Here is a 14,488-nt window from a genome sequence, read left to right as displayed (position 1 = left end):
GCTGCACAAGGGGGTCACACCAGATACTGAAAGCAAAGGTTCACATACTTTTGCCACTCACAGATATGTAATATTGGATCATTTTCCTCAATAAATAAATGACCAAGTACAACACCGATTCCAAAAAAGTTGGGACAAAGTACAAATTGTAAATAAAAATGGAATGCAATGATGTGGAAGTTTCAAAATTCCATATTTTATTCAGAACAGAATATAGATGACAAATCAAATGTTTAAACTGAGAAAATGTATCATTTAAAGAGAACAATTAGGTGATTTTAAATTTCATGACAACAACACATCTCAAAGTTGGGACAAGGCCATGTTTACCACTGTGAGACATCCCCTTTTCTCTTTACAACAGTCTGTAAACGTCTGGGGACTGAGGAGACAAGTTGCTCAAGTTTAGGGATAGGAATGTTAACCCATTCTTGTCTAATGTAGGATTCTAGTTGCTCAACTGTCTTAGGTCTTTTTTGTCGTATCTTCCGTTTTATGATGCGCCGAATGTTTTCTATGGGTGAAAGATCTGGACTGCAGGCTGGCCAGTTCAGTACCCGGACCCTTCTTCTACACAGCCATGATGCTGTAATTGATGCAGTATGTGGTTTGGCATTGTCATGTTGGAAAATGCAAGGTCTTCCCTGAAAGAGACGTCGTCTGGATGGGAGCACATGTTGCTCTAGAACCTGGATATACCTTTCAGCATTGATGGTGTCTTTCCAGATGTGTAAGCTGCCCATGCCACACGCACTAATGCAACCCCATACCATCAGAGATGCAGGCTTCTGAACTGAGCGCTGATAACAACTTGGGTCGTCCTTCTCCTCTTTAGTCCGAATGACACGGCGTCCCTGATTTCCATAAAGAACTTCACATTTTGATTCGTCTGACCACAGAACAGTTTTCCACTTTGCCACAGTCCATTTTAAACGAGCCTTGGCCCAGAGAAGACGTCTGCGCTTCTGGATCGTGTTTAGATACGGCTTCTTCTTTGAACTATAGAGTTTTAGCTGGCAACGGCAGATGGCACGGTGAATTGTGTTCACAGATAATGTTCTCTGGAAATATTCCTGAGCCCATTTTGTGATTTCCAATACAGAAGCATGCCTGTATGTGATGCAGTGCCGTCTAAGGGCCCGAAGATCACGGGCACCCAGTATGGTTTTCCGGCCTTGACCCTTACGCACAGAGATTCTTCCAGATTCTCTGAATCTTTTGATGATATTATGCTGTAGATGATGATATGTTCAAACTCTTTGCAATTTTACACTGTCGAACTCCTTTCTGATATTGCTCCACTATTTGTCGGTGCAGAATTAGGGGGATTGGTGATCCTCTTCCCATTTTTACTTCTGAGAGCCGCTGCCACTCCAAGATGCTCTTTTTATACCCAGTCATGTTAATGACCTATTGCCAATTGACCTAATGAGTTGCAATTTGGTCCTCCAGCTGTTCCTTTTTTGTACCTTTAACTTTTCCAGCCTCTTATTGCCCCTGTCCCAACTTTTTTGAGATGTGTTGCTGTCATGAAATTTCAAATGAGCCAATATTTGGCATGAAATATCAAAATGTCTCACTTTTGACATTTGATATGTCGTCTATGTTCTATTATGAATACAATGAGTTTTTGAGATTTGTCAATTATTGCATTCCGTTTTTATTTGCAATTTGTCCCAACTTTTTTTGGAATCGGGGTTGTATAATATCTTTCTCATCTGTTTAACTGGGTTCTCTTTATCTACTTTTAGGACTTGTGTGAAAATCTGATGTTGTTTTAGATCATATTTATGCAGAAATGTAGAACATTTTAAAGGGTTCACAAACTTTCAAGCGCCACTGTATTGTGGTCCTGCTGAAAGGAAAAAAAAAGTGTGATGGGGTGAATGGACAGCGGAAGAAACGCATTATAAATGGACATTCAAGTACAATTAAATAGAATAAAATAAGCTAAAATAGAATAAGCCAGATAAAATACAAGAATAAAAGTCGCAGTGCAGAGCGAGGAATGGACCGAATCGATCAGATGAGTCACTGCTGTTGAACCATCAAATCTGATTTAATAAAAGGCAGCAAGAAAGGATTCAGCCTTGATTTAAAAGAACTGAAAGATGCAGGTACTTTGTATTTATTAATGTGGGAAATACGATCAGTATAATATGGATTTATCACAAAAATACATGCATGCGCTTATTATTTTGAAAACCGACCAGCCGACTGACCGCCACGTTTTAAAGGAGAACTGAAGTCCTTTTTAAACTTGCTTTATTTCTTAATTAACGTGTTATTCGATTATGTTTTCGGTTTTAGTAACCTTATATCGTGACTCGTATTGGCAACTAATCGCAATTAAATATTATACTTATCGGCCTATTCGGTTTTTAGCCGTGTTGAATTTAGTTCGTTTGGTCCACGGCAGGCGTCGCTTATCCGCGCGATCTTCACGAGACTTTGAAACGTGAAGAAGTGTCAGCCAGGTGTCATCGCCGCCATTTTGAAAACTGTTTTCCAAACGAAGTATTGCACAAAAACGAGTTTAAATGACGATTACTGCCTACTTTTTTCAAACTTTCCTGATTGCTATCAAAACAAACAAAACTTCCGGCTTGATTACGTCAGCATTCGAAAGAGGGCGCGCGCAGCTTTTGACGACGTTGGCAGATGTTGGTCGCTTTGATTTCCGCTCTACGTTTTACTTCCGTCCTACGATGTCTCGCACAGGTCTCAGCGAATCTCGTTTACGGCCATCGCTTTGACATATGGACTGATATATTACATAGCATATTTCAAACACTCATAACTTGCTATAGCAGCGACAAAATAGCGATCAGAAATGCATTCCGATATTTAATAAAATGAGAAATAGAATTTTGATCATAAAAAATTTGCTTACAGTTCTCCTTTAACTGTGGGACAGTAATGATGTGTGTGGTGGGCTAGTGTCCGAAAGTGTTTTTTTTTTTTTTTCATTTTATCAATGAGCTCACTATATAGTCCTCTATATAGTAATTCCCTTGATAGTGAGTAGGGAGTAGTGAACGAGTGAGTGATTTTGGACCCAAAAAAATTAAAGCGCAAAGTAAAACAAACCCCAGTCTGCCATGATGCAGTGTTTATTAAGTGCTTATTCAGTATAGAGGAACCTGTGGAAGTTTGGCTAGCCCTCAATGCTAAGTGTAATTACAGTGTACTTTAGTTCTAGGGAGACTTTTCATAGCATTTAGACGACAGAACTGAGAGAAATGTTGACATTCCGGATGATTCTGTCTTGTTTCCACTGTTCGTAATTGTTCATATACCATACGTATAGGCTACTGTAGACGTGTGCCTTACAGGCTAAGTGTTAGCGAGCTAAATTATCAGTCTTTAGGCTTAGCATCCAGAGTCATTAGGGGTGTTCACACAGCAACTTTTACTCCGGTGTAGCACCGGGGCTGCCCCGGTAAAGCGTTCACACGGTACAAAGTTATAGCGGTGTAGCCCCTGAAAGCTGCTTAAACCGGTGCAAATCTAACCCTGCTCGGGAGGTGGTTTAAGAAATTTACTCCGGAGTAAATGCTAGTTTGCGGGGCAGCACCGATATAAAATGGGACGTCTGAACGCTACAGGGGTAGACTCGCTACGCGTGAGGAGAGTTGATTACATACGGGCATTGCATAATTTGCATCCTGGTATTTTGGGCTTCCAAAATGGCGAATATCAACAACAACAGAAGAACTGCGCCTCTTCCAGTGTTGCCAGATTGGGCGGTTTTAAGTGCATTTTGGTGGATTTGAACATATTTTGGGCTGGAAAACGTCAGCAGTATCTGGCAACACTGGTGTCTTCATCCACGTTGTTTTCCTGGCGCTTGGTGATGCCGTGACAACCGGGAAAAGGAAGTACATTTTCACGCATGCGCATATTTAATTTCCGCATTCTTACTATCGTATAGCGCGGTCGCAAAAACCGCCGTGTGAACGCAGGTGGGGCTGCACCGGTGCTAACACGCTTCTCTCTAGGAAGCAGGTTTGTGACGTGTGAACGCTCCACAAAATTTACAACAAAATACATTGATGCAAATATGTGCCGTGTGAACACCCCTAATGTGGAGTAGATAATATGAGACTCGAGAAGAACAACAAAAATAAGATAAGAAAAAAAAGAGACAAATATGAAAGGGGGAAAAAAAAAACAACAACATTTAACCCATCTGAAGCAGTGGGCAGCTATGCTACAGCGCCCAGGGAGCAGTTGGGGGTTCGGTGCCGCGCTCAAGGGCACTTCAGCCATAATACAGAAGGAGGGGAAAGTGCTGTTCATTCACTCAACTCCACTCACGTTTTTCTTGCTGATCCCGGGAATCGAACCGATGACCTTTTGGGCCCAAGGCTGCTTCGGTAAGAGAAGTCTACACCCGATCTAACTAGCTCAATTTTTTTTTTTGTTTGTTTTAATCCTTACGCATTTTTCCGCTGATGCTTAGCATCTCGTATTTCCCAGTTGCCTAGTGGCTGATCATGTTTCATTTGAATATCCAAAATCATTATTATATAAGGAAGCTACTTACAGAAGCTCCACCCCCAGGATCATGGGCACTTTGTCTCCTGAGTGCTTGCTGCAGAAGCTGAGGCGGAACAGGTGACTGGCTCCGCCCTGCCGTGATGTCAGCATGCCTGCGGTGGTGCGTGTTGGCGAGATGCACAGATCCTCCGGCTGGCATGGCCCCACCCAGATCTGATCCCTCAGGGCGTAGTCTATCACCGTATAACTCTCTTCACTGAGAGAGAGAGAGAGAGACTTTTGAACTCCTTAGAAAACAAACACTTAGCAAAACTATTTTTCCCGTTCGTATTTATCCTGGGCCTTGTTAAATCATTTAGTGCTTGACCTGTAGGCACTTTCTGAGTGAACAGGCTCGAGACATGTGCAAGTAATCAAGACTGTTGAAATCCGTCAGCCAACACACACACACACACACACACACACACACACACACACACACACACTTTGCCTTACTATCCTTACAAGGACCTTCCATTGATGTCATTACTAATCCAGCTAATTAATGCTCTTCTACACCTAAATCTAACCTGAACCTTTCCTCAATAACCTTCGGCTCTTTTGCTTTTTCAAATAAATACAGTTTTTCCTCACGGGGACCCGCCCTGCAAGGTCAAAACCCAGATTATCCCTCTCCTGGTCCACAGCATGATATAAACATGCCCACACTCACTACTAAGTATCTGACACATAATAAATAACCACACACACACACACACACACACACTCCAAGATGACCAGAGCGTAATTTAAGAGAAGACGTGCATGCACATGCTCCTCGGCCTGAGCGTACGAGTATGAGACTGAGAAAGAAGACACACCCCCTGCAGAACTGTGTGAACTTCCCTCTGGCTGCAAGCCTAAAGTGCTCGAACTTTACCTCCGTATCCAGAACATGCTGAGACACAATTTAAAGAAAAACATGTTCCTCTTTGCTTTATCCGAGCTTATTAAACCGCATACATTCAGTCAACTGTACATTGTGTCAAACCTTTTATTAATTTGCCCGAGCGCAAACTGTTACTCTCACTCAGGATCTTTCTACTTCTTCTTCTTATTATTATTATTCTCAGAACGTTTTCTAGGACGCTATTTCTCCCTGAGTTTTCAACCAATCAATCACCAAATCTCACATGAAGAATACCTCTGGGCTGAATCACGTTGCTATGACCCTGGTGAAAAAAAAAAAAAATGTACTTCATTGTATTTAAAGTATATTCATATTTTCAATAATATATTGAAAATGTACTTACACAAATTGTACTTTTTGTAAATATATAAAAAGTATACTAACATCACGCTTTCACGCTAACACTTTTAACACACTTTAAAATAATTATACTATATTACACTTTGTAGAAATATATTATACTAAAATATACTTTAAGTGAAAGTTGTGTAATTTCTAAAGTGTACTAATTTTTAAGGTACTTGTAATACAAAGTACTAATTAAGCATATATTAGTGCATATAAAGTCATATACTTAAAGTATACAAAATATACTTTAAGTTGTTCCACTTTAGCACATAAAGGTACACTAAATACATTTCAAGTTGCACTTTTCTACAATTTAATTACAATTCAAATATATTTAGTACAAAATTAGTTGTTCCAAAATATACAGCAGAGCAATAGGGCCAGGGTTTTATATTTTATTTGGAAACTTCTGAGAAAAAAACTCCGAATTTTTGAGATTAAAGTCAAAATTTTCGAGGAAAAAAGTCAAAAGTTTCGAGAAAAAAGTCGAAATTTTCGAGAAATAAAGTTAAAATTTTCGAGAAAAAAAAAAAGTCAGAAATCTGTAGAAGGCGGGCTTCCATACGGAAGTGACGCTCACTCGCGGCCGGTAGACATGAATGGCTGAGACCAGAGCCATGGAATTCAGAGTTGTGACAACCGGGGTACAGGAAGTCGGTTGGTGATGTGATTCACGTAGATTCAAATACTTTTAGGCAGCGGCTTTCTGTTTGCTAGAGACTAACACAGAACCACTACATAACAAGCAAAGATTAAGTAGAAATGAATTACATTTACCTTTACCGCACTTTGTGTTCTACGGCCACTTCCTGGAACTAGTGGAACTATGTCAATGGCGATCTATGTGTCAAAGGCTCCATGAGCCGCCATTGCTGTGTAAAAAATGGACCATTAAGGTCAATGGGAGTGGCTGAACTCTTACTTCCATGGCTCTGGCTGAGACACACTCGCACTCACTTTTGACGAAAATTTTGACTTTTTTCTTGAAAATTTCGACTTTTTTCTCACAATTTTCGACTTTTTTTCTGCGAAAATTTTGACTTTTTTTCTCAAAAATTTCGACTTTTTTCTCGAAACTTTTGACTTTTTTTTCTCAAAAGTTTTGAGATTGTTTCTCAAAGTTTTTGACTTTTCTCGAAATTTCTGACTTTAATCTCGAAAATTCTGAGGTTTTTTTCTCAGAAATTTTAAAAAAATATGTATTTCTTAGTGAAACTATCGCTCTTCTGTAAAAATAGCATGCCTCAAGTTAACTAATCATAAACACACTTGAAGTATATTGATGATTAGTGTGGCTTCAAGTACACAAAAGTATGCTAAATTTTAGTACACTTAGCACATTTAGTTTTCACCAGGGGACTTTTGGTGCTGATCTGGATCACTGATCCAGAATGATCCATGAAAAACGGGATTTTTTTTTCAATCACTTCTCACTCAAATCAATTTTCATGATTTTTTCAAATCGTTTTTAAAAAATTTTATTCAGGGCAGCAGGGCGCAACTTTTCCCTCACTAAGCGTCATTCTCTATCTCTTACCCTTCCAGATCTACCGTGGTGCTTGAAAGTTTGTGAACCCTTGAGAATTTTCTAAAGATTAAGCAGGTACAATTTTTAAAGTTTATTTATTCGTTTTCATTGTCAGTATTGTAGCACCGAAGCTCAGAAAGTAATTTGCAGACTGTGCACAGCTGTTCACTGAATCACACTTTGAGTATGTTCATTACTGTTTTTTTTTATCCACATTTAAGAGTTTTAATAAAAACTACAATAAAATCAACCTGAAGGTAATTTAACATAAACAAAACACCGGCTATTGAACCGTGTGGAAGACTTGGAGTGCCTGCGGTCTTGGATTAGCAGCTCCAGTAAAGGAATTGCATGAACATGGGCAGCCATGAATAAACCATCATGGATATGGAAGTCCAGTCTGAGTCGATCAGTGAAAAATGAACTTCTCCAGAGCAGCAGTTGAGAGCCTATTGCTAGATGGAGCCGAATGCTGGACAGTAACAGAAGCTCTTGAGATAAGGCTGAATGGGACTTGCGCAAAAATGCTCAGAATTGTTTGAAATGTATCATGGCGGCAAAGAAACCTCACAAAAACAGTGCATCATACAGAGATCTACCACGTCTTAGTGAAACCATCCGCAAGCGTACTGTAGATTGAGAGTTTCAGGTCAACACTGGAGAAAAAAGGATGAAGTAATTTACAAACTGGCGCTGTGGGAGCGGAGTCATGGAAGGAGAAGTTGGAGCAGATCAAGAAACCAGAGCGTCAGCGACACAGTAGCTCACACGGCCGTACCAATCACAAAACCAGGGAGTAACTATCGTGCAGACTGATTAGATCTTCCAAACAAAACGATCAGAATCAAAATCTAGTGAAAACGCCGGGAGGAGCAGCGATTTTTGTGAATTGTGGACGGACGGATGGACAACGGACGCCGCGTGATGGAAACGGCTCATGGGCCTTCGGTCGCGTGAACTAAAAACTACATTAATCAGCTCCAAGAAGATACAAATATGAACAGGAGAAACTTAATGAAAGTGATAGAAGACAGGAATTCATGGAGGAAGCTAGTCAATGATTGGCTCCAAGCGAGCTCGCTTTAGTAGGTCGGGAATAAAAACAACCTAAAAATAGCAAAGTCCTGAATCAGTTTTTATTTGAACAATGGAAAAGATGGATCTTCTTCTCGTATGTCAGCCGTAGTTGATGTTTACTGCAGGTTTGTTCGCGAGCTCAGGGGAGACACCCAGGGTGGATATCGAGGACGTAGAGCAGCTCTGACTCAACCATTCACAATTTAGAGTAGCTTGTTAGCCTCAGCACATGTCTTTGGACTGTAGGGGAAACCGAAACCTCCGTCAGCCATGAGGCTCGAACCCAGAACCTTCTCGCTGTGACGCGACAGTCATAACCACTACACCACTGTGCCGCCCGGAAAGATGGATAATTGACGACTTAATAGCTGATCAACTCACAACCAAAACTTCACCATAATAACACTTAAAGCTAGACCGCCTTTCGGATTTTTCAAGTGTCGGTCCTACCGTAAAAAGAGTTTTCCCCGACACCTGGTTATTTTTCTTTAGTGGAGCGAAAGCTACTGAATTTGAATCATGGACTTCCAATTTTATTAGTTTAAAAAAAAAAAACAATTAATCAAATCAAATCAAGTTTATTTGTATAGCGCTTTTAACAATAAACATTGTCGCAAAGCAGCTTTACAGAATTTGAACGACTTAAAACATGAGCTAATTTTATCCCTAATCTATCCCCAATGAGCAAGCCTGTGGCGACGGTGGCAAGGAAAAACTCCCTCAGACGACATGAGGAAGAAACCTCGAGAGGAACCAGACTCAAAAGGGAACCCATCCTCATTTGGGCAACAACAGACAGCCTGACTATAATATTAACAGTCTTAACAGGTATAACCCTCAACTGTCCTCATGGGGCCGTCCTTCACAGGAGCGTTGCGATAAAACTCCGACCAGACACAGGGCACCAGGATGGATCAAGCAGGTCCGAGGGGCAGAAGAGGCCAGCATCTATTAATGAATTTATCTCCACGTGGCCCTAAATTCTCCGCTATTTTTTCCTGCTTCACCATGACCCAATACAAGATACTACGCCATGCATCACATCACATGGTGGGCTTTCCCTGTTCGCGCAAGGCATTGTGAGATACAAATCTGAAACAGGAGAGAAAAATGGAGGACACGAATGAAACGTGAAAGACCGACTACAGTAACAGAAAGTGAGAAGAAAAGGCGTTATGTTATATACGAAGGAAAGGAAACGCAGGACCGAACTAATAAATATCGGCGGTCAGCGAGCACCTCGGTGTGATCAGCTGTTCGTTTAGCGACAGAATGATGGAACTGTCAGTGCACGCTCAAAGGTACAGTGGTGCTTGAAAGTTTGTGAACCCTTTAGAATTTTCCATATTTCTGCATAAATATGACCTAAAACATCATCAGATTTTCACACAAGTCCTAAAAGTAGATAAAGAGAACCCAGTTAAACAAATGAGACAAAAATATTACACTTGGTCATTTATTTATTGAGGAAAATGATCCAATATTACATATCTGTGAGTGGCAAAAGTATGTGAACCTTGGCTTTCAATATCTGGTGTGACCCCCTTGTGCAGCAATAACTGCAACTAAACATTTCCAGTAACTGTTGATCAGTCCTGCACACCGGCTTGGAGGAATTTTAGCCCGTTCCTCCATACAGAACAGCTTCAACTCTGGGATGTTGGTGGGTTTCCTCACATGAACTGCTCGCTTCAGGTCCTTCCACAACATTTCCATTGGATTAAGGTCAGGACTTTGACTTGGCCATTCCAAAACATTAACTTTATTCTTCTTTAACCGTTCTTTGGTAGAACGACTTGTGTGCTTAGGGTCGTTGTCTTGCTGCATGACCCACCTTCTCTTGAGATTCAGTTCATGGACAGATGTCCTGACATTTTCCTTTAGAATTCACCGATATAAGTCAGAATTCATTGTTCCATCAATGATGGCAAGCCGTCCTGGCCCAGATGCAGCAAAACAGACCCAAACCTTGATACTACCACCACCATGTTTCACAGATGAGATAAGGTTCTTATGCTGGAATGCAGTGTTTTCCTTTCTTCAAACATAATGCTTCTCATTTAAACCGAAAAGTTCTATTTTGGTCTCATCCATCCACAAAACATTTTTCCAATAGCCTTCTGGCTTGTCCACGTGATCTTTCGCAAACTGCAGACGAGCAGCAGTGTTCTTTTTGGAGAGCAGTGGTTTTCTCCTTGCAGCTCTGCTATGCACACTATTGTTGTTCAGTGTTCTCCTGATGGTGGACTCATGAACATTAGCCAATGTGAGAGAGGCCTTCAGTTGCTTAAAAGTTATCCTGAGGTCCTTTGTGACCTTGCCGACTATTACACGCCTTGCTCTTGGAGTGATCTTTGTTGGTCGACCACTCCTGGGGAGGGTAACAATGGTCTTGAATTTCCTCCATTTGTACACAATCTGTCTGACTGTGGATTGGTGGAGTCCAAACTCTTTAGAGATGGTTTTGTAACCTTTTCCAGCCTGATGAGCATCAACAACGCTTTTTCTGAGGTCCTCAGAAATCTCCTTTGTTCGTGCCATGATACACTTCCACAAACGTGTTGTGAAGATCAGACTTTGATAGATCCCTGTTCTTTAAATAAAACAGGGTGCCCACTCACACCTGATTTTCATCCCATTAATTGAAAACACCTGATTCTAATTTCACCTTCAAATTAACTGCTAATCCTAGAGGTTCACATACTTTTGCCACTCACAGATATGTAATATTGGATCATTTTCCTCAATAAATAAATGACCAAGTATAATATTTTTGTCTCATTTGTTTAACTGGGTTCTCTTTATCTACTTTTAGGACTTGTGTGAAAATCTGATGATGTTTTAGGTCATATTTATGCAGAAATATAGAAAATTCTAAAGGGTTCACAAACTTTCAAGCACCACTGTAAACCTGCGCATGCGCACACGGACTTCCTGTGTCTGCCTGACTGCGCAAAGCGAGCGATTTCCTGCACATTATTTGCTTTAATCCCCTCAAATGTCTTAAATAAATTCCCAGATACAGAACAGAATGGCCTGATATTTTGTGAGATGTCACAGAAATAAACAGATATCGCAATGAGCACGTTTCAGCGGGAACTAAATTTCACCGATTTTATGAAATCGAAAGGCCGTCTCGCTTTAACCTGATGAGAACTCCTGCCTCACTGCACTGTGGATGTTTATTGCGTATTAAAAGGCTATAACTCTCGAGCACACTTCAGCGCTCCAGTGGGCGTCGCTAATAAGACAGTAATCTGACATTCGAACAGCTCTAATGACTTCCTCCTGAACAGCTGAGTAATATTTCTCACACACACACACACACACACACACAGGTTGGAATGAGAGGTATGCAGTGTGTGTGTGTGTGTGTGTGTAACACTAACAGCATCTCCTCCTCCTCTGTGCAGAGAAGTTTGTTCAAATCCCATGTCGAAGGAAAAACTGTGAGACGAGACAAGAAGTGAAGAGAACAGGAAGGAGAAAGAGACGTGTGTTCAAGAGATTGCGTGGGGGGGAACGGAGAAGGAATGAAAGAGAAAAGTAAAGAAAGGAAAGAAAAAAGTGAGGAGAGGAGGAAGAAGAAAACAAAAAGGCTGAGAAGAGAAGCGATTTCAGACTTGCATAAGCTTAGACCTAAGGAAAAGGAGGAGAAAAGGACAGATATGGAGTCTCTCCTCGTGTCGGAGACAGAGTGGCGTGCGCTAGTGCAGTCTGGAGCACAAACACACCAGAACCGATGTCAGGTCCACTCACACTCGGGTTATCATCAGAATAAACACGTGCAACATACCAGAACTTTCATCAGAACCACATAAACACACTCCTCAAAAATACCCCACCCTACACACGCGCGCTACCGTGTGCTCATACAGCATGCCTCCTGTCACAATTTCAACAAATAAGATCTTTCTTTCATTAGAAGTCACTCCGAACAGCTGGCTGTGCACTCCAGCATCTGGGAGGAAATTAATACCAAGTCACTTCTAAGAACTCACAGCAAGTGGAGTATTCCCAGAAAACAGGAGGAGGAAAAAAAACACAGAAATGGAAAGAAAGAAAGAATGAACGAGCTCCCATAAAGACTGACAGCGTATCTCAAAGCACATTTTGAGAAGACGAGCCAATTCTAAAGCCAAATATCACAGAATGAGTGAATGACTGGAAAAGAAACTCTGACTGGGAACTGGATGTCCTACAGAATTTAAAAAAAAACAAAAAACATCTGGAATAATATAACATACAAGGAACTCGGAAACATCTGGAAGCGCCAGGACAATGAGAGCTTGAAAAACAAGATCAATCTGAAACAAACCTCTAATGAGGTAATGAGGTACTGCCACCATAGCATGACAGTGTTTAGAGCGATAAAGGCAGCAGGATCACTGTTACTCTGCGTCCCACGGTTCTGTCCAGTTCTCCATTCTGATTGGCCAAAGGGCGTTGATTACGTTTCTACGCCAGCAGCTTTGACAGTACTTCTGGCTGGTTTATATTAACGCACTCATTCTACAAGGTTATCTATCGTATTTATAGTAACAACTCATCCCCAGGGACTTCAAGAGCTCTAAAGAACAAACAAATCCAAGCTCCAGAACGTCAAGGACGTTGTAGGTCATCTGGCCTGCCATCAAAACAAACCATGACGACCAAAACATCAACCAGAACCGAAATGTGACGATGTGAGAGAGGACCAACCTCCACGACAAACTGTTTACAACAAGAACCTCAACAAAGGACTAAATTTTGTTCCTCGAGTGAAGATCGACCCGAAACATCCATCAGAACTGAATTCACATGATCACTGAGAGAGGAGACACAATTCGAGTCAGAAGGAAATGTGTTCAGTTGACCTGATTACCAATTTGTTCGCAAAAAGTTGACAATACAACGAGCAAGTTTTGTGCAGAAGGTCGAGTTCTTTCAAATAAAACAAACAATCAGAACTGAAATCGGCTGAGAACTGACGTAGGAAGGCGACACGATTTAACTGAAAATAAACAAAGTTGTAAATCGAAACAACAAAATCAACAAACAAACCACCAAGTTTTGCTCCCTGAAGGAAGATCGACCCAAAACATCGATCAGAACTGAAATCGGGTGAGCTGCGACAGGAGATACAATTCGAACGAAAAGTCCCAAAACCCGTTACGTCGACCTAATTAGCAGTTCATTAGCAAATAGTTGACAATACAGCGACCGAGTTTTGTGCAGAATGACTAGTTCTTTCAAACGAAACAATTAGAACTGAAATCCATTGAGAACTGAAGGAGGGTAGCCTAGTAAACTAGACCCACCCGCCTAGCGGCCAAAAATATTTTTGCCTACGAGTGGGTCTAGCCTCGGACCATATCAACAACACACCCCGGGCATCAAATCGTGCCCGCCAATCACAACGCAAGGTTTTTGTTTGGATTCTTTGGGTGGGCTTTTGCAGGAGTGATGACAAAGCTGCGCGACGCTGGAGAAAGCACAACAGGAAAGATGGCTACGGCTAGTGAACAGCGCTCGTTTGACTCTGCTTTGGAATCAGTTTTAGAAGAATTAGACTTGGAGTTGGCGGCACGGTGGTGTAGTGGTTAGTGCTGTCGCCTTACAGCAAGAAGGTCCTGGGTTCGAGCCCCGTGGCCGGCGAGGGCCTTTCTGTGTGGAGTTTGCATGTTCTGCCCGTGTCCGCGTGGGTTTCCTCTGGGTGCTCCGGTTTCCCCCACAGTCCAAAGACATGCAGGTTAGGTTAACTGGTGACTCTAAATTGACCGTAGGTGTGAATGTGAGTGTGAATGGTTGTCTGTGTCTATGTGTCAGCCCTGTGATGACCTGGCGACTTGTCCAGGGTGTACCCCGCCTTTCGCCCGTAGTCAGCTGGGATAGGCTCCAGCTTGCCTGCGACCCTGTAGAACAGGATAAAGCGGCTACAGATAATGAGATGAGATGAGACTATTGCGGACATTTAGCGAACTTCAGCTAGCCTTTGCCAGAGACAAAATGGATCGATTTTTAGTACCTAAAGCTACAGTGAGTGAGGAGACCGAGTCTGGGCCAAGCAAAAAAAGAAGGAAGTATGAGCACGATTATTTAAA

General features: G+C 41.6%; 1 protein-coding gene across 1 annotated transcript in view; it reads right to left on the bottom strand.

Annotated features, from left to right (window-relative positions):
* The window catches only part of LOC132888146 (rho guanine nucleotide exchange factor 26-like), a 156,980-nt gene that overhangs the window by 36,358 nt on the left and 106,134 nt on the right, over window positions 1–14,488 (bottom strand). The window contains exon 12 of the mRNA XM_060924171.1: window positions 4,550–4,759. Coding sequence (XP_060780154.1) covers window positions 4,550–4,759 — 210 coding nt within the window. The remainder of the gene's footprint in view (window positions 1–4,549; window positions 4,760–14,488) is intronic.

This window comes from Neoarius graeffei, chromosome 6, assembly GCF_027579695.1.
Source record: "Neoarius graeffei isolate fNeoGra1 chromosome 6, fNeoGra1.pri, whole genome shotgun sequence".
In the NCBI taxonomy this organism is placed as follows: Eukaryota; Metazoa; Chordata; class Actinopteri; order Siluriformes; family Ariidae; genus Neoarius; species Neoarius graeffei.
The sequence above is the reverse complement of the archived record's forward strand: the minus strand, read 5'-3'. Positions and strand labels throughout refer to the sequence as shown.